We start from the raw sequence: 26,709 nt of genomic DNA on the forward strand, positions 1-26,709 counted from the left end.
AGGGAAGCACACACACACACACGTCGAGGACCACAGAGTCAATCCACAGGGCGGTGTGGGGAATGTATGAAGGGCAGGATGCTAGTTCTAGGAGGAAACCCTCTTCTGACTAGCTGTGTGTGTGTGTGGGTGGGTGTGTGTGTGTCAGCAATGCCATCAGTTATCCTGAAGGAGGAAATGGGATGAACTGGCATTCTGGGATCATATTTTTTCCTGCACGTCTCTTTTCAACATGTAAATGTGAAAGTGCACACCCCAACGAGCATTGCAAGACACACATCCTCTGTATGTGACATTCATCTGGAGCTCCATATCCTCCCGTGCTCCCTCAGCCCGAGTGCGAACATCCTCTGGTTGTTAGCGAGGGGAAGCAGGCCGTTAGTGTGGCGCTCTACTCTGCAGAAGGTAACATGCCCGCTCGCACTTGACATATTCCTGCTGGTCTTCACCATGGAATGAAATGCATGCATGTTTTGTTTTTTCAGGTAGATCATAGAATGCTCCTCTGCTCACGTCCTGAGGTGAGAATTTGGAGACTTGGGTCTTCGGGGAAGCGGTAGTTGACGACGCAGAAGAAGCAGAAGATTGTAAAATAAAAAGGCACGATGATGGAGCTGCGGATCCAGCTGATCCCAACAGGGGAGATCATCCTTTCACCTGGGAAAAATGGAGAGAACTTCTGCCACAACTGCAAGGTCAGTTGACAGGCTGTCGTCCCATCGCAGACCGAGATCCAGGGTCAGGGTTTTCCTCCTTCATTTCTCTCGCTTTTGTGCAGCTCACTCGGCAAAAAACAAACTTACTTTGTCTCAAATGGAATTCTTCTGTCTGTGCACTTCAAAAAATATACTCTGCACACACTGTACTTACTTTTTGAATGTGCAAATGTTGACAGTGCAGTGCTATACCAAATCCATTACTGTCATTGCGCACTTACCAGAAACCTACCGGAAACGACGTCCAGTTTTTTCCCATTCCTATTTTTATTGTCTTATCAATGTTACATTACTGACACCTAGTGACCAGTTTAGACTACTCATATCATGTCTTTGGCTGCGTCTTCTGAATGCCTTATATTTGTATTTTTGTTCATTTAGCCATTTTTATGCTTGAAAATGGGCCAAGAATAGGTACGTGTCTCTAAAAGTAGTTCTAAAAATAGAACCCATGCGGGATTGAAACCATGTCTCCGAAGGGCTCATTTGGGAGGACAGCTGATGTCTGGTATCTATTTACAGTATCAAAGGAATGAAGGGGAGTGGGATTGATGCAGAAGGTACAGTGGAGGAATGTGTGTATCATGTGTGTAGTTGGGAAGGTGTGGAATGTGAATGAGTCAGGATGGGAGGAAATGGCAAAGAAATTCCAGTGCGTTGCCTCATTTTTTTTCCGTTCCGGCATTCCTCCATGGTCAAATCACACTGTCTGTATGAGTGTGTGTGCAAAGTGTGTGTGCAAAGTGTGTGTGCGGGTGTGAGAGTGCTTCAAACTGAATCAATCACTCCCCCCTCTGGCAATGTCCATGTATTACAGTCTAGCTTTGTTATCGACAGTGGAATGACCGATTCAGGTCACCTTCATGGCCACTGGATACATAACACTAAATACTGTCCAGATGCGTGATGAGTTGAAAATACTTTTTATGGAATATATTGTGCACGCCGTTGCAATCCATTCAAGCAAGAGTATTACCTTCCCAGCTATTTCCATATTTTAAGTGTCTTAAGTTGATCACTATTTTATCTTTCATGGAGGTGATGACAGTACTGGACGTCTATTAGTAGGACTGTCCTGTTGGTGCGTAACTGGAAATGTCGGTATCAACCCCATACCAAGTAAATACAGCGCCAGTATTGCTGATATGAAATGGGGATTCCTTTGGTGATTGTTCTTTCTTGAAAATGTTCAAGATCTTTGTGGCTTTGGGATGAAACCGGAGTACTCTTGCTAATCCACCATGCTGTTGATATGACGCCATGATATCATGGTATGATATATTAAATGAATGCACCAATACTCAATATGAATATCACTCACTTAACAAAAGTGCTGTGGGACATTTTTACAGGTTAACCAGAGGGTCCTTGAAAGCAACATCACAGGTCAGCAGTGTGTTAAATAGGGATGGGGGATATTGAAAACCCGATAGATAGCTTTTGATACAATTCATACTCATTTACAATCTTTGAAACTGGTTTTAAATACAGAAAAAATGCCACATCATGTTATTCTCTCATAAACTTGAAATTACAGAGCCTGTCAAGACCATTACCACTACAAATGGCAAACCGAAAATGGCAAAAATGAAATGAAATGGCAAAACGATGGTCACTAGTTACAAGTATCTTGGCTTTCTGCTTGACCAAGAACTCTCCTTCCAGGCTCACATTGACAATCTGGTCCGCAAATTGAGGGTGAAACTTGGATTTTGTTATAGGAATACATCCTGTTTCTCTCTCAGATCTTGGAAATATCTTGTCTCTACAACTTACCTGTCATTGATTGATTATGGTGATGTTTTGTACATGAGTGCCTTGTTAAAATGTCTTGGGGCATTGGATACTGTCTATCATGCTGCACTACGCTTTGTTACTGGTTGTGGTCGCCTCACTCACCACTGTGAGCTCTATGACAAAGCAGAGTGGCTCTCCTTGAACCCCCGGAGGTATACTCATTGGATGATGTTGATTTACAAATCTCTTCTTGGATTAGTTGCACCCTACCTATGCTCTCTGCTGCAGGACTCAAGGAGCACGTATGCCTTCTGGTCTTGCACAATTCATTATCTAATTGTGCCCAGAATCAGACCTGAGTTGGGGAAAAGTGTTTTTTCTTATGCTGCCCCACCGCATGGAACACTATACCGACTGAACTGAAAATGTCAGAACTGGTCTCAGTCAAAGCTTTTTGTTCTATTTTACACACTAGGCAGCGAGAAACCTGTGAGCAATGTTTGCCTTTTAAATTATTTATCTGGTTGTAACTTATTGTCTTAAACTTTCTTGATTTTTTTTATTTCTGTATTTATTATGATAAATCAAAAATCAATACATTTTTAAATCCAAATAATCTGTTCCAGAAAGACAAAAGTGTTAACACAAAAGTTGTTTTATAGGGATTAATGAACTTTTATGGTTACTTTTACCTTCTTTAAAGGTGTGATTCTTGCCAAAGACCCAACGTGACAGCAGTCTCAACATGGACACCCCCTTTGTGTTTTGCCATGAGATATTTCTTGAATTGAATAGTGTTTCTCACCTCAAGTCTCTGCTTTTGTTTTGACCACGACTGCAAAATAACCCATTATGGAGACAAAGAAAGTTGCAAATGCCATAATTTTGATAAAGAAGGCGAGAAACACTGCTCAGTTCAAGAAATAACCCATGGCAAAACACGAAGGTGGTGTCCATGTTGATCTTGCTGCCACGTTGTGCATTTGGATGGATCCGCGCACCGTGGGTGTTGAGGAGTGGATGTTAATTAGATGTTGGGATTAAAATAGTTATCAGATACAGTTGTAGGATGTTAGAATGTTGGTACAGTGCTTTGCCGTCCTTTAGTGAAGCAGAAGGAAGGAGGAAATGGCCACACCACTCCCATTGAAGCTTTTTAGGAAGTTCTGACGCAATCATGTCATTTTTAAAAGTCACAACACTACTTATCACATTTATGTACGTGTGTGTGTGTGTGTGTGTGTGTGTGTCTCGAGACTGACGGTGAGGCGCTGTCGCAGACTCCCGCGTGAAGTTGATGGAGGGAGTGGGTGAATCGATCCGAATGTCGATACTAGAGACGTTAGCGTCACGACGTGTCATTGAAAAGTCGCCACTCTCCTTTCCTCAACCTGCCCGAGCTGAATCATGGGTGCTCGACAAAGACTGGTGTTTCACTAACTCACCGACACCAACCATCTACAGTTCGGCTGCTGAGCTCGTGCGAGTTTCTGCGCATGCGCTTTGTGACTGGAGTGAATCGAATTCCCGATTATATTCAGAGAGTGACTCAACAGAAATCCAGTCAGTAAAATTAATTGGGGTTCCCATCACTCGTCCGAACAAATGGTGCCATCGATATCGGCCGGATACAGTTGTGATGTGATTTTTATTTGGTCTTTTGTGTGTCTATCTTCACAAAAAGTTGTGTTGTTTATATTGTCATGTTGTTGATTTTGTTATATTCATATATTTTATCCATTTACAAACCAAAACTTGAACACAGGAGAGCTTTTTGAGTTTTTACTTTTGTTTAGTTATTTTGTATTATTGACTTTGTTTTGCTCAAACGGAAAACGCTCCCAAAACATCACCCAATCATTCAATGGTCAAGTAAGAAGTATTAGTATCAAAAACAGTAGTATAGTGGATTCCCGTGGAAATTAGCAGATCTTTGGCCAAATTTTTGGGGGATATTTTATTGGATTTTTTTTTCCGAAAATAGGCTGTTTTTCAGCAAAAAATAGCTGGTTCACCATAATTTGCTAATAATTTATAAATGTGTGATAATATGAAAAGCGGGCATCTAATGTACTTATTATATTGGAATTGATTGATATCAAAATTTGCAGTATCATCCTTAACACACATCTGATGTTGCCTTCCTGTAAAAATTAATTATAGCACTCATGCCAGTTGAGTATTGATGCATTGATATCATATGCAGTATGATGAGGGCAGCATGGTGGAGTAGTGGTTGACAAGAGGTCCCCCCACATTCCATAAAACTTGCATATTAGGATAAATGGGATCTTGAAAGATTTCAAGTAAAAAGTATTGGTCTGCGAATGGCAATACTGGCTCCGTTTTTACTCGGTATCGGATAGACACCAACATTCTCGGTATCGCCCAACTCTACTGTGGGTGTGGGTATTGCGTGAACGGTGGGAGGGTCCACCGGCACCACTGTCAGACACCAGGCACTGACAGTACCTTTTTCCCCTGGAGCCCACTTTGGTGGTGGTACCGGGTTAGTTCGACACACAGAACCGGACCGAGTTTGTCGAGGACACCATAAGGACGTCATCGTAGTTGACATCTGCTGTTTAAGGTAGGCCAGTTAGCTTAAAGTGTCATGGCGGGGTGTAACAATGACGGTTAACTTGAGTTAAAGTTTCCTGCTTGGGTGTTAAAATATGTTAAACATGTGAATCACACGATTGCTGACTTTTGTTAAGTTTGTTTCGAGTCGTTTCTGGCATGGTGGCGTGCTTGCTGGTGTAGGCTGAATGAGAAACGCGTGGGGGCGGGGGGAGGCAACTCTGTGCTGAACTCCGTTCAGAATGAAGCACTTTCATTCCGCAGAGTTTATAAGTAACACATTTTAACCTCAAAAACATCGCTTTGCAGGGATTGGGAGAATCCGTTAGAATTGCTGTGTCGTTCGGCGTGAGCCCCAGATCTCAGCATTGAATCCCTTTCAAGTTATTTCAACGTCCATTTAAAACGTCAGTACTGTGTCACAATAACGAACAAAGTACCTTTGAAACAACAAGCCGAATTGGTGCTGGACTTGCTTATATGCAATGTCATTTGTAGAAAAAGTGTCATATTTATTTTAAGTATATTTAGGGCACGTCGCCACTCGCTCGCCGATATCATTATTGGCAGAAAAAACGATACCGATATGAACTAGATCCCAGTTTTATGCAGGACTTCATTAATTTTAAAGATACTAAAAAACACATTTTCCCAGTATCCTCTGCCGTGGACTTGAGGACTTGCTGCTTATTGATATTGCATAAATGCATCAAATGCAGAAATGCTTGTGTGTCACCAAGACGGAAAAACTGCTTCTTACAATGCAGGTAATTTATAATAAATTTATATATTTTTTATAGTTACGATAAACCTACAATAAATCTTGTACTGTTCCCATCTTTTGTAAGGGAGTTAACTTGCTCAATCAGCAGGAATGCATACTTATTTTCCCCCATGGGAAAGTGTCACATAGTGGGTGAGAACAACTTGTCAGCAAGCTCGTCCACCTGTTCATTTGTGTGAGGTTTGTAAAAACAAGCAAAGCGTCTGGCTGCCAGGCATAGCAACACAATTATATGACATGAAGTGAGACATCTGCATGTAATGTAATATATTACAGGAGAAAAAATGGCATAATATAGATTGACCCACATCGGCATTGTGGTCACATAGAGTTGCATTGCACTTGGAGGATGATGCATGTGAAAATTGTGTGTGTGTGTGTGTGGGGGGGGGGGGGGGGGGCAGCACAGCTGGGAGGGGGCGATGTGATCAATGTACTTGCAGCAGCTGACCTGTTGCCTCAAGGTCATCTGGAGGACAGGGCCTACTTTTATTGCGGAGGCTGCCTGCAGCTGCTATGTAGAGCTAGGATAAAATGAGCGACACTAAGCTGTAAATGTGATGTAATCTTCTTGAAATGACAGCCAGTGCTTGGATGTCGTGGGATGCATGGTGCTGACAGGAATGTTGCACTTTTCAAGCTAAATATATCTCAATCTGTTGTGATCAATACCTCTTTCCAAAGCTTTTCCCTGTGTTCCATCCCCTATGGTGAGGTTTTTTTCCACTGGATTGCTCTGGCACCACCCTCCCCATCGTAATGAGATGGGTTTGGTGATATTTTTGGTCTGTGACAAAGTTGTGGGTTTTCCCAGATGTCTGCCTGCTTATACAGAGTAAGCTCTTTTCACTCGGATTTGGCCTGCCCAAGCATGATCACCAAACAGCTTCCTGCAAAAGTTGTAGTTTTTTTTTTTTAAATAATTAGTTAGCGAAGGAAGGGGCTTTATGCAGCCCGGACATGGTGCATGGAGCCTGGCCAAAATCGGCATGTGAAGCACCGTTACACACAACTAGCAAAGCTTTGTGGAAGGTGGGTAAGGAGCTTCATGCAACCTGGAAATGGTGTGTGGATCTCGGCCATAATGGCGAGGTGTTCCGCCTGGAGCACGCCCTGAGTGGCTCCAGGAGAGGCGGGGAAGTGCAGCGAGGAACTGGGCCTCCAGCTGTCCGGAAATAGTTCCTGGAACCTAGTCAGAACGACGAAGGAATTGAAATAAAAAAAAATGCAACAATCTCGGGAGATTGGGAATGTTAGTCGAGGTTGCCATCGACGCTAGAGACTTAATACTCAACCCTAATAATGCACGAACAAGTCAGCTGTGGTTGCTTTTTCAGGCTTCTGGTTTGCCAAAATGCACATGACAGCTGGTGAATGTGTTTTTGTGTGGACAGAGATTTGCTTTTTAAATTCACTCATGTGACAGCTGAGTGGGGGAAATGTGCGTTTCTGAAAATATCCGCATTTGTGTGGACATAGCCTTAGAAGTATGCTATGTGTCATGACAGTATGAACCAACGCACTGAGATAGGGTGAGGGCTTTGGATCGTTTTCGTTGGCAGCAGAATCACAGATATCACAGTAGACTAAGTCATGAATACGACAGATAAGGTAGAATGCAAGAGAAGTTTCCAGAACAAAGTGCATTCACAGCCTTTGCGCTATGCTTATGGAAAGTTGGATCACATTACCTGAAGTAGAGAACCGCTTTTTCGTGCCTCGGCAGAAAGGTCAAAGTGCTGATAATGTAGCAGCGTCACAAGAGAACAAGAGAAAGGTTGAGTTGAATGGGGGAAAAGAAGATAAATGGGACAATGGATGATGCTTCGGTTGTTGTCATGTGGGTGTGTTTGTTCACTGTGTATTGCGTCTGTGTACACGTGTACAGGACCGCATGGTAGGTGTTAGCCTCTGGACTTTTTCTTCTCAATTCTTTCCCACATCCCAAAGCTAGTTCAGTGGTACAGTGAGCCCCACCCTGCTGGGAATAAATGTTACGAGTTAGTGCTTTCGAGTCAGTATTGCAGTGGTAACTGCGGTGGGATTGGAAATCACCCTTGAAATGAGTCCAAATCCACACCGGCCTTGTTGCCATTTTTGGACATGCGGGATCTGGGAGTTTTTTTCTCTCTATTTTTGATCCCATTGGTTTCAAACTTTGACCAGCAGAACATATCGTTTTGCCTTATTTTTAATTTGTAATGTTCTCGTGTGGAAATGCATTTAAATATCTTGGTATCAAAGTAAAGGGGAGACTTTAATGGTTACGGTAGATGTGAAGATGTGCATACTGTATTTTCCAGGTATTTTTCTTGACTATGCGGCATTGCGATTTGTCAGATCCCCATAGATATCGACATGTTCCTTTCAGGATTCTTACCTGTATTAACGGTATTTTCTTTTGGCAAAGTTTATGACAGTTGTGATGTTGTTAACTTTGCACAGCATTAGCTGACATTAGAGCTGGTCATCAGGCCAGCTCTAAATGCTAGCAGGCTACAGAAGATGTTTCTCCAAGTTGTGTCTACATAATCCACACTGCTTGCCTGTAATTCCAGTAACGACTCAAGGTCATATATTAAATTGTGTTGTCCCCGTTGCAAGCTCTGAGGCCGGATTGACTGTCGAAGCTAGTGCTTAATAAAATTTTGCATCTCGCAGCACATAAATATGGTGCATTCAAAGGCCGCTGAACAAAGTACGAAACAAAGTACGCTGTGACATTCAGTGTTTACTTGGGCGGTTTGCAGCTGAGTGTGAAGCATCTGGGATGAGAGGCAGCACCTCCAAATCCGAGCCCATGGTTCTCAGTCGGAAAAGGGTGGATTGCACCCTCCGGGTTGGGAATGACTTCCCAGGTGGAGGAGTTCAAGTGTCTCAGGGTCTTGTTCATGAGTGAGGGAAGGTCGGAGCATGAGGTCTACAGGTGGATTGGCACAGCGTCTGCAGTAAGGCGGTTGCTGTACCGGACCGTCGTGGTGAAGAGAGAGCTGAGCCGGAAGGCAAAGCTCTCAATTTACCGGTCGATCTATGTTCCCACCCTCACCTATGGTTATGAGCTTTGGCTCGTAACCGAAAGAACGAGATTGCGGCTAAAATGAGTTTCCTCTGTAGGGTATGACAAAGATATGACTGAGGAGCTCAGTCATCCGGGAGGGGCTCAGAGTAGAGCCGCTGTTCCTTCACATCGAGAGGAGCCAGTTGAGGTGGCTGGGACATCTACCCCTGATGCCTCCCGGACACCTCCCTGGTGATGAGGTGTTCCGGGCATGCCCAACTGGGAGAAGGCCCTGGGGCAGACCTAGGTCACACTCGAGGGATTATGTCTCACAGCTGGAAATTATTATTTCATACAAATAATGTATCTTTGTTCATCTATCTATGACAGCGATGTATAGCGACAGGACTCTTCCACTAGATGCTAGAAGTACAACATTGACCTTTTTGTGAGATTTTTGAGGGTTTTTTTTGTGAGGTTTTTCCTCATGTGAAATATGTGCCTCAGTAATGGTTGGGAAACACTGCTATAGAACTGGTTTATATCTTCTGCTTTGATTAAACTAAGTAGCCTTATTTTATTTATCCTATTTACATGACGGCATGACTGTCTCTACATGGTCGGGCGTTTGCAGTTTTCCTTACTCTCTGTGTTGCTCATGGCGGGAGGAGCGATCACAACTATTACGAAACGTGTGTGCCGCACGTTTTGACATTCTGCATCATGTTTTCTGTTGATTTTATAACATTTGACATTTATCACATCTAACTGTCGGAGCGTTTGCTTTAATCTATGTCTGACTTGGCTACGCTGTGCACACGCATGTTTGACTCTTAATTGAAGGTGTTAAGTGGGCCCAAGCATGGCTAGAACGGCCCCCTCAGTTTCCAACGAGCAAGAGAAATAAGCTCTCACTCTTGCCAATCATTGACTAAGGTGTTAAACGCACATAGGTCAAGAGATAGGATTGCAACACTCTTGATGAAGCTGTTCTTATTGGACGGATGACAATACACAGCACCTTCCCTTATTTCAGACACCTATGCTGCCTCCTCACAATTTATGTCAATTCTTTTTCAAACTTTACTTTGTTTTATATGTGTATATACCAGGAGTATCGTTTTCCATAGACTTGACTATAGTGTCAATAGAGGACGCCAGTGTCCTTATTAAGACTGCAAGGGCTTCCTTTCTCACACGGTATGCTTTTGTTAACCTTTAACTGAGACCATCCATGGAGCTTTGATAATGTAAGAACAATTTGAACAGGTGTGGCCTTGGGCTTGCCAAGAGAAAGGCGGAGAGGCAGTGGGACTAGGTTGGGTTGGACTAATAAACGTAAAAAAAAGCATGAAATCGGATGCCAGTGTGAACACAGAATTGATACAAGTGGAAAGAAATTGGACTTTGACTGTGAGGTGGTCTCTACCGGCTTATTGCTATCAAAGGTTAGCTTGTACGGGTATGCGTCCCAGAATTTGGTCTTGGGTGTGTGTGATTGGCACAGACAGCAGAGAGGAATTCCTTATCAGAACACACTCTGACAGCTTAAGCATTCAGAGAACCAGGTCCCTGTCATCTGAGTTACAAGGTTACATGTTTTGCAATCTTTTCCAGTGTTCTACACCCGTCTGATACAGAACACATTTCCAATAAAAATGCAAATGTCTTCATCAAATATTTGACATTTTCTTTTATTTATATTGTATTATTTCGGGTAGGGGTGTCTCGATATAACTTTTTTACTAGCGATACAATACAGATAATGCAGCCTGTAGACTTATTTTGTAGTGTGGAATACAAGTCATCTTACTCAAACACAGAAAAATAGTTTGCAACAGTAGGTATGAGAAAAACTTAACCCATTTACTTCGATATGCATGCGGCGTATATTTTTATCCACAATGTAGTGGCGGCCATGCATACTGTAGCGAGGTTCAAGGCGCTCAATGACACATTTAAAGCCGACATTACGCACCACCGACAGGGGCTCTTAATTTTTTCTGTTATAGCTAATGACTTTTTGCTGTACTGTGGGAGTTTCTTACTATTTGCAAATGTTTCAAACAGCATTGGATGTTTGAGGGAGCTGTGGTCTTTTCCCCATATTAAACTATAAATTCGCTTCATTTTAAGTAGCTTCACACTTACCTTCTCACAAAGGCGCATTACCTCTGTCATCATGGAACAATGCATTATAGTGTGGGGTACCCCGCCGGTCGCCCGAAGTCAGCTGGGACAGGCTCCAGCATGCCCCCGCGACCCTAATGAGGAGAAGCGGTACAGAAAATGGATGGATGGAGAGGGGGGGTAGATTATATGAATTTAACTTTCAGATGGGCTTTCTTTTTTGTTCTGTTATTTGTTTAGTATGCTAACATAATTATACATGAATATACTGTATATGGCTGCTGCTGGCAGTGGTGGCCATGGCCCCTGCTGGTTGGGGCGGGGGCAGCTGGTTGGGGACGCCCTACTCGTTGGGGGGTCTAAGTCAATTGCGTACTTTGCCATAATGGCAGGTCCGCCCCTGTATACGACGGAACAGGGTCTCTGTGTTCTGTGTCTGTCTTGGTGTAACCGTAACGGATGCCAGTAGGGATGGCTATGCGAGTAAATCTTGACGAGCTGACAGCTTGGTCTTTTCGCTATTTACATTATTGTCATTGGACTATTGAACAATTAAGCATGTATCATATCAGTGTCAGCATTATACTTGTAAGTACAGCTTACTCATGTTATGTAAAATAGACAAAACAATTAATTTTGTTGTCATGTGGTATCACTTATTACCATGCTCAGTGAATAGGCCTCCATTGGTCCGTATGTCTTTCAGTCTCTGAAATACCAATGTTTTGTGTGTGTGTGTGTGTGTGTGTGTGTGTGTGTGTGTGTGTGTGTTTTGTCAGCCTGTCTGCCTTCCTATGTGGAGGGAAACCTGACCACCTGCTCAATTGTGACGAATTCAACTACTATGGATGCAAAGAAGGTTTTTTTTAACAGCTGAGCTCCAAGACTAAATATGTCAAATAATTGCACAGAGGAAGTATTTGGAGTAAACAGGAAACCCACTGTTTGGGAATGTTGTAACTCATTTCAAGTTGTTGCACTGCTGCACAATAGCAGCACTGGATATGACAAATGACAAAATCTTCACAAATATAATTTGGATTGACACTTGAAATATCCTTCCACCCCAATTGCATTCAAAGTGGGTTTCATTAGTCAATGGGACATTCTCCAGAAAGGGGTGCCAAAAGCGTGACATACTGTAGCAAGCAAAAATTGAAGCTGTTTTTTTCTAACTAATTTGCATATTACAATAAAGTATAATTTGTTCCGTTTCAGTTTATGAAGAAAAACTTGCAAGAAAATATAACATTTTGGTATATTTCATGGCAGCAGGGCACTGTTTACTGAAATCTCAGTTGTAACATTTGCATGAAAAATACAGTAATTTCCGATATATCAGCCGCTACTTTTTTTCTTGATATTGAATATTTATCCAGATCGTTGATATCTTTAATAACAAGCACACTCGCCACTTCTGGTCCGTTGATGCTGCAAGTACTATGTATCTTTCCCTGCTTCCTCAAGTCTCGTGCTTTCTTGGCGATGTCAGCGTTGCATTTTGTGTATGTAGACATCATGTAGACATTTGTATCTTTCAGCTTCTTTCTTCGTTTCAGCAGTGCAGTTCTGAATTCCCTGTTGGTAAACTTAATGATGATGACTGGTGTGGTGTTGTTTCTGCCATACAGTGGGATGCAAGCATCGATTGTGTGTATCCTCTCCTTTTGATTGTAGGAAATTGGCAATTTGTTGCTTTGTTGAAGTAAAATCCATTTAATCTTGTTCCCTGTTTTGGACTGCGCTGGCTTTTGTTCCGGGTGTAGTTCGGAGCTCTATGAGAATCACATCGTTGATTCGTGTGTTCTGATCCATCAAATCAATTGTATTTTTCATTTGCTCAATGATATTTTCTTTTGCTTCTTTCTCTTCTTCGGAGTGGCGCGCAAGGCAGCATTATCATTCAGTGGTACTTTGACATCAATGCATAATGCTCTATTTTCCTCCTAAGGGTTTTTAACCTTCTTAAGAGCAGCGTGCAAGGCAGCATCATCAACTTGTAGTGCCTTGTTATCATCTTGTAGTGCCTTGGTATCCTTGTGCAGTGCTGTATTTTCCTCACTAAGGTTTATGACTTCATTATTGGTGTCCAAGAATTTGTTGTTGAGGCTGATGTTCCGCGCACATTTCCAATCTGTTTTAGCAGACCTCTTAGACCTTGCCTTATTTGTGCTATAGTTTCCTCTTGTAGCTCTTTCATCCCCCCCTTCAAGGTGTGAAATAACATCAAATTTTAGTTATTTAGAAGTTCATATAATTTTCGGAATTGGTTTTAGACGCCATCCTGCTCATCCGACAGCCAGAATAGCCCTGTTTCTGATTTTGGACTCGGATTTCCAGGGCCGGTCTCATTTTGCTTTTTGTCTGACATTGTAGCTAGACAACAGTTTTGATCTTCAGCAATTCAGCGTTTAGCTTGGATTTCTAGCAGCTGGCGGACAGCCCTTTTTCTTTCAAAGCAATGTACCTCTCGCCTGTCTGCCTACAAAGACCACTATTAAAACACTTCCAAAAACCTCCAACAAGGTTTTATGGTTTTAAATACATGCTGTAACCATGTAGTAACAGACACATTCATGAGAACATGTAATACTTAGCGTATTTTGCGTATTTTGGCCACATAGAAACGATTGCCTACACCTAGATTTAACTTTTCCAAACTCAGAAATAAAAACACAGCAGCAGTGGTGTCAGCTCAAATATGTCGCCTTACCTTTTTTCTAGTGGTCTGAGGCGTTGTGAGCACGATGCCTACATGCTGCAGGCGAGTTTGTGGTGAAGCTAGGCTAGCCGGATAGTAGCTAGCCAGTGTGTTTTGGCTCAGTGTCAATGCGCCAGCAACGTAGTTTTACTGTAGTAACATTGAAATGGTATTACTAACTGTCAGCTAAATGTTATTAGGGTTTACCTTTTTGTCACTCATTTAGCAGTTTAAACTGTTTAACCTTAAGGTCATCTCTATAAAAAAGAATATTTTCTCTGCGTCACATGCAAAGCAAGAGACACCCAAATAGAACAATATTACCAGTGTGTGAATGAAGTCACGATGTTGTCAGTGTAAATATCAGCTGATAAGGGTTTACCCTGGTCTGGAGTGGTCAATGGTCCACTTGGCTGTATTGTTAGCATCCCATGAGCTGTGCTGTTTGGAAGCAAGCAGCTTTGTTTGAGCAGTCGAACCTCACCATATATGGTCTGCTTGGAAAAACAAGACCGAGATGCTGTTTATTCCGTAAGGGAGGATGGCAAGGAGGAGCAGAACGACGGGGAATGATGATTGAGACAAAAGAGGAGTGGATGAGGGGTTTGAAAAGATACAATAACTCAAGAGGTGTGAAATCCACTTCTACATTGGTAGGGAGAGGACGGTGTAGAGTTGGAATGGGGGATGGACAGGTAAAATGGTCCCAGTGTTTAGAGTACCTCTCCAGCAAGTCACCACCTGCCCATCGACTGGAAAAGCCTGTTTGTGTGCATGTGTATTTTCTGATATCTCTGCTGCACTGTTGCTCATCAATTAGTACTCAATAATATAATGACATTTTTTGTGTGTAAACCAGATCTTAACCATGTCTTAGAACATCATTTTTGGTTCATGGTTTTGCAAGGTGTTTGTGACTTTGATACGATGACTGTTCTGTCTGTGGAACAAAAGGGAGAGTGCTACTTAAACTTGGCACATTTGTCTTAGCCTTTTGCTTGCTTTTTGGTAGTTTTCATTCAGTACATTTGGGTTTAATTGCAAGCGATGTCTGTTTCCATGACCATGGCTCGAATGGTAAATGGTAATGCTAAAGCCAGGCCTGGCTAGGACCAGCTAATTTTAGCTAAAAAAAATACCATCGAATTGGCCAAAAGCCTGTTAGAAAATGAACCATGCCTGTACCCACAATGGAGCATGTTTGTGGCAGCATTGTGTTTTTTTTCAGCTGGAAATGGTGCTTTGGTCATGGTGGAAGGACCTATGAACAAACCTTCGGATGTCTGCTAGAAAGCTGAATCTGAAGCTTTCATTTTTGAGCAAAACTATGATCTCAAGCATCTACGCATCAACAAAAGAATGGCTTCACCAGAAGAAAAAAGCTTGTAATAACCCAATCAGAAGCCAGACCTAAAGCTGTGGGACGATTAGTGAGTTAGCACTTTTGCAAGGAAGTCTTGAGGCAATGGTATGGACTAATAGACAGCTGGCATGCTATTAAAGATTGAGAGCACGCAATTTAGCCCAGAGTTAGGTCTTTGTGGGAGATGCTTGAGGAAATACCATACATGACCAGACTGCTGCCCTAGTAGAAAAGCAGGCATACGTGTGTGAAGTCCAGTGTCCTTAATTCAGTTTCAAGCCTGTTGCCCTACTGTTTTGGCTGGTGTTGTTCAGCTCTCTCACTTGTGTGAGGATCCCATTCCTCGATGGTCTGACACACAGACACACTTACCAGTGTTTCCCTTAGGTGTGTAACTGTGTCATACGCACACGTGCACCTGCGCATCGTAGCCAACTATAATGAGATTTCTCATCACCACTTACATTGAAGGTGCACAGCGTAGTCGACTGAACTGCAATCACTCCTCCACAGTTCCATTTGACAAACCTTTGAAATAGAAAGACTATTTTACTGGAGGTTTACTGGAAGTGACCCTCACTGTCTGATCAATCGCAACAGAGTAGACGTGGTCAAGGAGGAGGCTGCGGAATCTGAGCATGTCTGCCAAGAGGAGAATAATACAGATTCTGCCTGTACATAAGATAAGATTGAATAAACTTAATATAGTATCATTGCAATATCATTTTAAAAGCCCTTTTATGTATTCTATACAGTAGATCCGTGCTTTTTGCTTCAATTGCCATTGTTCATCTTGCAGCACAACCCAAGTTTAAACCCTAAATATGCCCCACACACTTATTAAACTCATTAAATGTATAATATATATATAGGTACTCACCACTAATGAATGATAATGTAAGATGCTTATGAACAGATGGCATTGGAGTCGCGGTGTAGCCTTTAGCCTTTAGCCTGGTCGCCAGGCTAGTGCTAGAGGCTAGCAGGCTAGAAAAGGAGTTTTTCCAAGTCGCGTCATTAATCCACACTGCTTGCCGGTTGTAATTCCAGTAAGGAGTTACCATTATGTATTAACTTGTCTTCACTTTGCTACAAATTTTGAGACCGGATTGAATGTTGAAGCTTGTGCTTCATTCACTTTTGCCTTTGACAGCACATAACTATGGTGCATTCAAGGACCGCAGAACAAAGTGCATAATCTCAACGCTTTGATGAAAAAACCTTGTCAGTGAAGCATAAATCCATGAACATGAACAGTTAGTCTTGTTTATATAAATTCTTGCTTGTATGGATTATAACATCCGTCACCAACTGCTCTGCATCGTCTTTCTTTTTTTCTTTTTAATGCTTATGTCTCCCCCCCACATGGCTTACATTCTTTCACTCTGACATCACAACAACACCCCATTGCCATATATGCCTTTTTTTAATTACTCATTTTTCTTTTTTGTCCTTTCTTTTTTAGTCTCTGCCACCTCAGTTTTTGGGTGTTAGAAATATATCAAATATTGAGTGTGTGTGTGTGTGTGTGTGTGTGTGTGAATAGTAGTGGTACGAGTGACCGAGGAATGCTGGGTGCTGAAGATGCCACTGGATGTCTGGTTAATCTCAAGATTTAGTTTGCACGAGTGTGTGTTTTCTTTGTAGGGGGTAATTGGAGATTTATATGCAGGGATTAATGTGTGGATAGGAACATCTGAACATCTGTTTGTTGACGCGCAGCCACAGGGTTAATGCTGGCTCCCCCTCATGTACGCAAGTGAGAGAAAAAAAGTTTAGTGTAATAATATTTTGTGGCTAATAATATGTGTTGTGTGTGTGCTATAAAATCTGCGGTGTGTCAAGAAGAAAGACAAGTTTGCTAAAAGGTAACAATATGCAGAAAGAAACCATTAGACGCGCTCAGTTGCGCTTTACGTGTTTGACTTCCATGGATGTTACATCAGGCATAGATGCTTGGTAGATACGACCAGAAAACCACGTCTTGACTAGATGTGTCATTTTTACATAGCTCAGCTGTACAGACATATTGTTTTTGGTTTAAGGGCAGCTTTAGTGTAATTCTGTCCTCTTGGGACAGGGGATTTAGCCGAGGTGCAAAGTGATTATTGAGGATATTGTAATGGAGATGGGTGGGGTTGTCATTCAGGCTATTTGGACTTAGATTTGAACTTCCTAACATTTATAGTAGTCTTCATTTCTGTTTTAGCTGCACTACCTGACGTTAGCGCTGCAACCAAGGAGGATGCGTACCGAAACTCGATATCAGTCGATATCTGTGCCTGCTTTCACTGCTAAATGAATGCAGCTTCAGCCGCTTGCAACAAGTGCTCGAATGTAATACTGTGGAAGTCATGTCATGTAGATAATGCAGCGTCCTGACAGACATACATATTGTAGAGTCTAATGCACATTTCAATCTTTATTTCCAACCTTAACACGGCAACCACAGTGCTCACTTCCAACACTACACACACATTTCGCCGTAGCGCGATTGACAGCAGCATCACAACAGAAGTAGAAGATTTGGCACCTGTATAGGATAATATGTAGACGGCGCACAACCCTAATTGACTACCAGCTATTGAAACGACTAATCGACTTGTCATTATGGATCGCAAAAAACAAATCTTACTTAGCCCTCATTAAGTTTTTTAGGCTTGTGCTAATAATAATGACACATTCCTTCATTCAAAAATAGGCATTTTATTTAACATGAATGCTTCCAAGGCTCACTCCAAAGAAAAAAGACAGATACAAATTCAAGTGAAGTCATTCAAGTGGCATGAAGTGGCATCAAGACGCACCCCCAAATCATATATCTTGACCACATGGGCTATGGAAGAGAAATAGATTGCATATTCAAGATCATTCTGAACATACTGAGCAGAGGAAGTGAAACAAGAAGGAGGAATTTAATAAGAATGGAGCGGAGAAGCGAAAGAGGGGTGGTAGGAGAAAGTTCCCACTTCAAATTTTCCCACAGAGTCGAGGTCGTCTGGGATTCAGATTTTTTTTCCTTCCCTGCGTCTAAATGTAATATTTATGTATTTTTTTCCATGTGGTGTGAGTTTGCACATTAGAAAGCACAGTTCTTGCAAAGGATTGAATTGGATGTATGGGCAGACTGCACCTGGTGGGGTGCTGGCTTCTCTCAGTCAAGAGGATTGTGTGAACTTTGCCAGTATAAGAAGTGGGCAATTGGTTATCGCAACTTTTAAAAAGTATACTGTTGACTGTTATCATGGATAACTGGTGAGAGGAGTGATGAAATTAATTATATAGCATGTGTCAGTGTGCACAGTGGGCTTATTAGACGTGGATAGCCTAGTGTGTGTACGCCCCTAATCATGTACTCGGCAATCAGTACTCCAGCACACACTCTGATTACCATTAATTTCTAGCCCAAAATCTGCCCCTGTTGCCTGTTGTATGTTCCTGTTCTTTTTTGAGTGTGATCAGGCACCAAGGAGTTTTTGCAGCCTTATGGCTTTTGGTCGCTTTGGAAATACCGTTGACGTTTACTTGTAGCAGTAGTAGTAGTTCATTTATGTTATATGTTAACTTGGTGTGGATGTGTTGTGCTGTTTATATTGGTCATACGGTGTATTGTTAAAGCGTGAATAACTACATACATTACATTTATACATTACATAGTCATGAATTTTGGATCATTTTACTTTGTAAATGGCCCAAAGTTGATCATTTTGAAGTAGTGGGATTCATTTATAACATACTGTACAGTGTCTCACAAAAGTGAGTACGCCCCTCACATTTTAGCAACGACTTTATTACACCTGTCCCTCGTTTATCGCGGTTAATTGGTTCCAGACCTGATCGCGATAAGTGAATTTCCGCCAAGCAGGATTCAATATTAATATTAACAAAATATTTTTGTAGTAAGAGCATAGAAACCATGTTTATGACTTCCTAAATGCATTGTTGCCATTATTAGACACCTGTAGACATGAAATAACACCCCTACAGTCACCTTTACATTCCTATTATTATCCTATTATTATCCTATTATTCGTATATAACACTAATGCACAGGCTACAAGATTACTGCAGGGAGATACAGTAAGAGGCGATCACCGCTCATAGCATATAGCAAGCTACCAAGCTAACTAGTTAGGCTCGAATTTATTTGTTCGAAACTTAAAGTATTTCAAAGTGATAAAAAGTGAGTGGGAAGAAGGACAAAGTAAGAAGCCAAAAATGTACCACATCCACACGGAATGGGAGGACACAATTTTTTCACTCTATCATGTCGGACATGCCATGGATGACTCCATGCAGTGTTAAGGTAATGTAATCAATGTAACATTACTGACGCCTAGTGACCAGAATACTGCACATGAAGATTTTTTGGCGCAGTAGAATGAGGAAGTGTAGCGAGGGACGACTGTATATCCTTCCAAGGCACAATGCTGTAAAAATGAAACTTGGATGTAACTTTGAGAGTACTCAGTGTTAGCCCTATCTGTGATAAGGGCCATACAACCAGTCGTTATTCTGTTGACCAAAAGGTTAAGGCAGGAATAAAAAGCTATAAAGCTGATCAAATAGAGGGATTAAACAATGTTTGTATTGTTTTTATGGCTTCGTCCCTCTTACATTTATTGCTTCAAAGCTGTAAAACGAAAAAAGCGATCAAGCAATTGCAGCGTTTCCTGCATGTCAGCTGTCTAATTGTGGGGACGGTTCCTGGGGGTGGCGGAACACGTCTAATTTGCATAATTGGCCATGTCACAAAACTCGAGTAAAATGAAGCTTTTTGCTTTGTGTCATAAAAATGTATGACGTGATGTTATGTTTTAAACCTTATTTAGCAGCAGAACATGACGTGATTGACTTGCCTGGTTTGGTTTTGTGGTGTAACAGTGCTATTTTACTGGCAGGCTTTTATTTTGAAGGCATAACTTTGCAGGCTACAAGATGCATTGTGCTGAGGTTGCCAGGTGTAATGTCTGGCAGCGGTGGACGTGTGTTTGTGTCAGGCACAGACGATTTATATATATATATATATAAAACCCCAGTAAACATCTCACAATACTGTAGAGTAGCGTATTGTAGTTGCCACTTGTGTGTGTACCCAACATGCCTTGTGGGCGTGTTGTAAATAATAGTAGTATAGTAATACTAATACCAGCATCTTTGTTAAACACCTGTCTTTTCATTAAATATGATATTTGAGAAATTTGACTTGGAAAAATGTACACAATTCGGGTCGGCACTCGTCATTAAGGGATGATGGCCATTTGAGAACCACTGAGCTCAACTTTGAAAGAAATTGCACAGGGAAGGGTTAAAGTCTGACAGCTGAAGAAGATATTGGTGGTGAGCTCAAGCTCCTCCTCCTTCCAACTCAGCACAAATATGTAACCTCAGCCTGCAGAACACACACATGCACACTCCCGTCCACGCATGCACACACACACACACACACCTTGCAGTCTGTTAACGTGCCATAAATTGTCTTAAATAGAGTAAAACAAATGCAAACCAATGTTTAGAGTTGTGTGTTTAACAGCTGGAAAGCACCATCTCCTCTTATTCCCTGCTGTCTGTCCACTATGTATATGACAGCAGAGAGAGTCTGGAAAACATTACTAGCTTCCGGCAGCGTAGGCGCTGATTATTCTGGCTGTGGGGACAGAAAAAAGAGGGAGTGAGAGAGCGAGGTAGAGGTGTGCACAGTTTAATCTCTCACACAGATGTTGTTCAGCCCACTTCAGAGTGTGTTTTTTTTCTCCTTCAGTGCGCAGAAAAATGTAAATTTGTCAGTGTCTGCCTCAGCAAAAAAACCTTTAAGCTCCTCCCTGAGCTTTATTTTTAGTCTGTGACGACCACGCGAGGGCAGTGTGAAAAGAAAACACTTACAGATCTTCATAGGTGGAGTGTGCCTTGTGCTAAGGCTGGAATGGTACTCCCTTTGGAGGTTTTCCCTGTAGAACCGGGCTTTTTTGAAAATGAACTACTAGATTTGAACTCTCTTGAACTTTAAATGCTAAAATATCTTGTCATTGTCCAAATACTTCTGAAACAAGCTGTGCATACATTTGATGGAACGTGTCTTGTACTTTTAACCTACCACGGTCAACACAGCAAGCACACCATTTGAAGCATACTGGTAGGGGTGAGCGGATCCATCCAAATATCGATAGTAACGATACCAAGGATAGTATAATAAGGATCAGATTAATACTAGCATGATGAAGTGGATATTTTTCGGGTCTCTTCTTTTTATTTTCACAAATATAATTTTTTATTGTGTTGTTCATTGTACATTGTTGATATTGTTATATTTATATACTGTTTTATAAACTCAGGGAATAAGTTCTTGGACACATGAGGGCTTTGGAGGCAAAATGCCAAATAATTTCAATAACATCAACAGTAGCTTTTGCTATTTGCTTACAGTAGTTATTTTGCTCTGTTGACTTTATTTTGTATGTAAAAATGTAATAATTGTATTGTTTTGTTGCTATTGGTACATTTTCTTACATTGCCGTATTTATATACGTACAGTAATCCCTTGTTATGTCTTATGTCTCATTTTCTCTTATGTTTACTATATTGCCTACAATTTTTTTCCTGTGATTTATTCTGATTATAATTATTGTGCTTGGTATCGGAAGGGTACCAAATCAAGTGGCTAGTGTTGGTTAGGTAGTTAAAACAAGGAGTTTGCGTTATGTCCATACGGGGGTGCTGCCAGGAATACTGGGCCCCATGGGGGAAAAAAAAAATCACGTTGGATCCCCCTTTTAATTTGTTATTAATTACCTATTTTTTGTGGGGGTCCTGTCAGTCAGGGGACCTTGGAATTGTCCTAACCTTTCCCTTTATACAGCACCCATGTGTCCATGTCACACTTGGTCAGGTAATTTGCACCAACAACCCTCCATTCAAAGAGGATATTCTGAACCTCTTGGCTGTGCTTAAATGATTTGTGCAGATTTTAGGCATCAGGAGTAATTTGTTTTTATCTTATTATGATCTACTTTTATATTTTACTGCATTATTGTTAGCATGTACCTTACCATTTTAAGAACTTAAATTAAAAACAGGTCGGAATGGCCGAGAGACGTGGAATTTGCGGCATTACCCAGCACAGTTGAATTATATTTACGGGCCGATGCTCTTTAGATCCTCAGGAAGGAGAGTCCTAATGAGGCCTATAAAATGTATCTTTCCTGCTGCCCCTTGACTGCTCTTTGAAGCTTCAGCAAGGAGTGCCAAGGCCCTTTTTTCCCACTGTGCATCTTTGCCATAATGCATTGGTTATACAGTACAGTCTTCTTATTACTAAAAAGTGCCCACTTAAGCCGACGTTGATAAGGTCGACCGCTTTTGTGGCTTTGACCCAGTGGTCATCTATGAAAAATCGGTTTATGTCAACATGTTTTCGTATTGTTAATGTCATCATTATTGCTTGCGTATATTGCAGAAGCAGATTTGGATTTATGTCAATATCAATTAAAAAAAAGTGTGGCATAGGCAACAGGAAAGGAACTGCCACTTGCCTTCAAAGCTTTGGCATAAGACCAAAGGTCGTTCCTTTTTCACAGTAGACTTCTCAGCCCTTCTTTCATCCCCCTTTCCGCAAATAACAAAATCCACCTATGTCAATTTTGTGCAAAAGGAAAACCATGTCAATACTGCTGTGCGTTAAAAAATTCTTCATTATCGCCCATTCTCCTTATGTCTCTGGTAAATGTGAAAGCAACTTATACTCCGGAGCAACTTGTAGTCCAAAGTATAGTCTTGCCACACAGCTCACGACAGGTAAGCAATATAAATGTTATTGCAAGACAACGTGATCACAGATAGGCCACAATGTTGCAGCCATCCATGTGTCCTTAGTAGGCCGACACCCGTATGCGTTGTCAGGAACACACACTCATTGGCTGTAAAAATGTCCCTTGTTATTAGTATGAACAAGCAGATGCATGACACTGCTGAGGCCTTTGATCTGCCGTGAGTTGCTGTGTGTGTGCGTGTGTGTGTGTGTGTGTGTGTGTGTGTGTGTGTGTGTGTTCAGACTGTCCAGACTAATTGAACTCCCTGTAATGAAATTGGACTAATAATCTTGGTATGTTTGCTCTCTTCTTGTGAGAAGATGTATAAAGGAGAGAGTAATAGAGGGACTGTGGAAAGTTTTTTTGTCTTGACATTGGGAGGGGAGAAGAAAGGGTAACGTAGGGGTTGGTGGGGGGGGGGGGGGGGGCATTGAAGCAGGGTGAGGGTAGGGAGGCGGGGAGTTTTGTGTCACCCAACACACAGACTATTTCCTCTTGAGTGAGGGAGGGAAAGGAAAATGAGGGAATGAGTGCGAGGCGAAACGGTGGGTGAACTAACTGTGTATTAGAAGCAGTAAGAAGAGACGCGATGGCAGCTGGCTCTCAGGACAGAGGCGAGCGCTTCTAAAAACAAACCAAATAGTGGCCGTGACGCTGTGCTACAACCCAGACGCTGATAGCTGGACTCTCAGTGGACAGCTCAGTGGAGACCAATCCCCTTCCGAATCTCTGCAGCAAGGGGCCATGAAGTACAGACCTTTGGTAAGACCTTTAGCTACTTCGCTATTGAGCAGAAGATGCCATTCGACACTTTTAAACGTGCTCGTTGTGAATGTTCACAACATGTATTGGAATGTGTGCAGTTTTCAAAGTATAGAAGGAAGGTTGCTCAATGCTCAATAGAAGATGGAGTGTTTGTAGAACAAGAAGCAGGAGATGTTGCTATACTAGTAACGATCGCCTTCATTTTGGTTGAAATTGTGCAGTAACTTGGGTAGCATGCTCTTCAACCTGAAGGACACAGGTGATTGTTGCGTCATTGTCCAGTCAACGATCCTCACCTTAGCTGTTCTTGAGATGTTCCCTTTTGGACCCTCAACATGTTTTCATCTGGACTTTGTAGTCGTTTGATTTATTTGTGCTTGCATTTGTGGGCTGTATGAGAAGGCGTGTCCTTGTCACAGTGCGTGTTTGCTCCACCCACAGGGTGTGGAAGTCACATGGTGGCGTTGTGCGAACAGGCAGCATTCTTTGGCAGTCACTAGGGCTAGGGTGGTATATTGCGTTTTCACAATGTGCCGATTTTTGCAGAGCTTGCGTCCCAGACCACCAACGAATGGTGAAAATCTGCGAGTAATTGAGACGCCCTTAAAAGTGTAAATTTTTTTATACCTGGCTCGCTCCCCCTCTCCTTCCAAACCATGTTAGCTTGACGTTGACGTTCTCCTCCGATTTATAGAGTGACTTTTGTAATTATTCTCAGGGTATTGAACTGATCACAACTGGACTGTTCAGGTAGGACAGAGACTAGAGCTGTCCTACCTAGTGACTGGAGTTGGCCCACCTACTCGTTGAGCATGAATTGATGCTTGGATGAGAGGTGAAACGTCTTCTAAGACAACCTGAACAGTCCGGTTGCCATCGATTCAATGCCCCGAGAATACAGTGACCTGGATGAATGACAATATTTACAGGCATGTCTCGGTTATGGTACACTATTGCACGTAACAATATTTTATCCTTTGGTACGTTGACCTTTGTGGTATTAAAGATGTGGGCGGATGATACCCAGCTTTGCTTGTTTATTCAGCCATCTTGGATCACACACCCAACACCAAATCTTGCCATACTTAGTTTACACAATACTACCGTATCCTGTAAGGCACATTCATTTGGCAAACTCAAATGAAAATGCTACACAACCTACTGTACCTCGTTTGTCGCATCGGTAATAAGTTACATCCTGGTGAAAAAAGAAGTTATCAAGGAATCTACTGTAATGTTTCAGAAGGTTTAAACAAAGCAGAGATAACAAACGATGGAAGATGTTGAGAAGTTCTTCACAGTCTTGCGAACAAGTCTTCAAATAAAGTAGACATGTTTTCTGCTTGTAAAACACTAAACTATTCTAAAATGTATTTTTTTGTTATATTTTGGGGTGTCTGGAACAGATTAATCAGATTAACATTAGTTCCAATGGGAAAATTTGCTTTGGTTTTCATACATTTATGTTTTCATCAGACCTTTTCGAGCGAATTAACAACAAATGTTGAGATACCACTGTCTAAGATTCACTTTTGCGTCTCATAGTATCTACGGTGCGTTCAAGGACCATCGAACGAAGTGCAAAATCTCAACCCTTTACGAAAAAACATTGAGTGAAGCATGAAGACTTTTTTTGGGTAATTTCACTTCCTGTGTGGTTGAAATGAAAGAAGCCTAATACTGCACAAGGTTTATAGTGTCATTATTTTAACTCCTATTTGCTTCTTGATTTTCCTTTCATACAGGAAGAGGAAAAAATATGTAAAATCACAAATGTGGGAGTGAAATATAAGTGTCAAAGTTATGGTGTGAATCAGATTTTTTTTTTAAATCATCACTTCCTGTAGGCTGTCACACTTCTCCTCCCTCCTGACTCCTTACAGCCTCAGAATTGGCAAATTGTTTTGGGAATGGTTTGTCAGCTATCTGAAATACAAATGTAATTACATGAAAATCTTGGGAGCCGGACCAGAGCAGGAGGGGATAGAGAAGAGAGACGAAAACAGAGGGAGGAGTGCGGGGGCAAGAGGGGGACAAGGACAACAGCAACAACAATTGCGACTACAATAACAAAACAACAGAAACAAACAGGACTACATCAGCAAATGTCTGTGACTGCTATAAAGACCATGACGGGAAGGACAAAATAATATCAACAACCACAATGATAATACTGCATTGAAACAGTCATACATATTAGTAGTAATAGTAGTAATGAAATGATTAACTATGATAGTGATCAGAATTGCAATATCGTCACTGTAACAAAACCAACAACATAATAACACCCTGGTTAACTCAGTGAGTTGTGGGGAAGTACGTATGTACTGTGAGTGTGTATATGTCTGTGTGTACAGGTACTGTATCTCTGTATATGTGCAAGTCTTCATGTATAAAAAGGTGCGCGAATGTCTGAGCGTGTAATTGTCACTGAGAATGCATGAAAGGAGAGGGACTGCCTCCCACCACCCAGCAAGCTCTGCCCCAGTACATTCATTGTTAAATGTGTAGCTGACACGAATGCAGTCGTGTGACCATACCACATTTGAGGCTACATGGTAAAGTAGTCTTGTCCATGTATGACAAAACTTTTCCCTGGGTGGCATGTTTGTGTTTTGGCCCAAACATTGATCCCCTGGTTGGTAGGGTCTGCTTGGTTGGCCCACCTGCCTGACTGCTCTCCACAGTGTTGGAAATAAGCCTAGCTGAGCCTGCAGGGCGTTGCAATGGTAATCATGATTACAGTGTCAATAAGCGTACAGCTGGGATTGCAACTGGGAGTGTGAAATTTGGAGGGGGTTATTTAATGGAACTTACAACAAGTCGGAGCCCCTTGGACTGGCTGACATCATCGCAAGTAGTTGTTGACATAACCAAAATTGAAATTAGCTATTGCTTGCAAATTTAGTTCTGACTTTGGCCAGAGAATGGGTTGCTGGCGAGTCACACAAGTCACACGTCATCCATAGCCCGACGCTGCCCGCACACAGCAAAAGTTCCTCCTGCATTAAAAGTGCTACGTTGTGTCTGCGTTCTCCCAAATCAGTACTGAGGCGGTAATCACCACGTACGAATCCCCAAGTTTTTGCAAGTAGACAGCACGCACTTGCAAGTACGGGTTGGGACCACC

At 41.9% G+C, this 26,709-nt stretch overlaps 1 protein-coding gene across 4 annotated transcripts in view; it reads left to right on the forward strand.

The window, feature by feature from the left end:
- Positions 1–26,709, forward strand: part of LOC129191001 (unconventional myosin-Ic-like) — a 66,021-nt gene continuing 39,312 nt past the window's right edge. Inside the window, exons 1-2 of one of the 4 annotated variants that reach the window (XM_054793907.1) lie at positions 1–405; positions 486–695. In XM_054793907.1, the coding sequence (XP_054649882.1) occupies positions 606–695 (90 nt within the window). In that variant the 5' untranslated portion in view covers positions 1–405; positions 486–605. Of the gene's footprint in view, positions 406–485; positions 696–4,864; positions 5,044–23,373; positions 23,577–26,709 lie in introns of those variants that run through there. The other 3 variants (XM_054793908.1, XM_054793909.1, XM_054793910.1) reach the window with 3 other exon arrangements.

Source organism: Dunckerocampus dactyliophorus, chromosome 12, assembly GCF_027744805.1.
Source record: "Dunckerocampus dactyliophorus isolate RoL2022-P2 chromosome 12, RoL_Ddac_1.1, whole genome shotgun sequence".
Classification (NCBI taxonomy): Eukaryota; Metazoa; Chordata; class Actinopteri; order Syngnathiformes; family Syngnathidae; genus Dunckerocampus; species Dunckerocampus dactyliophorus.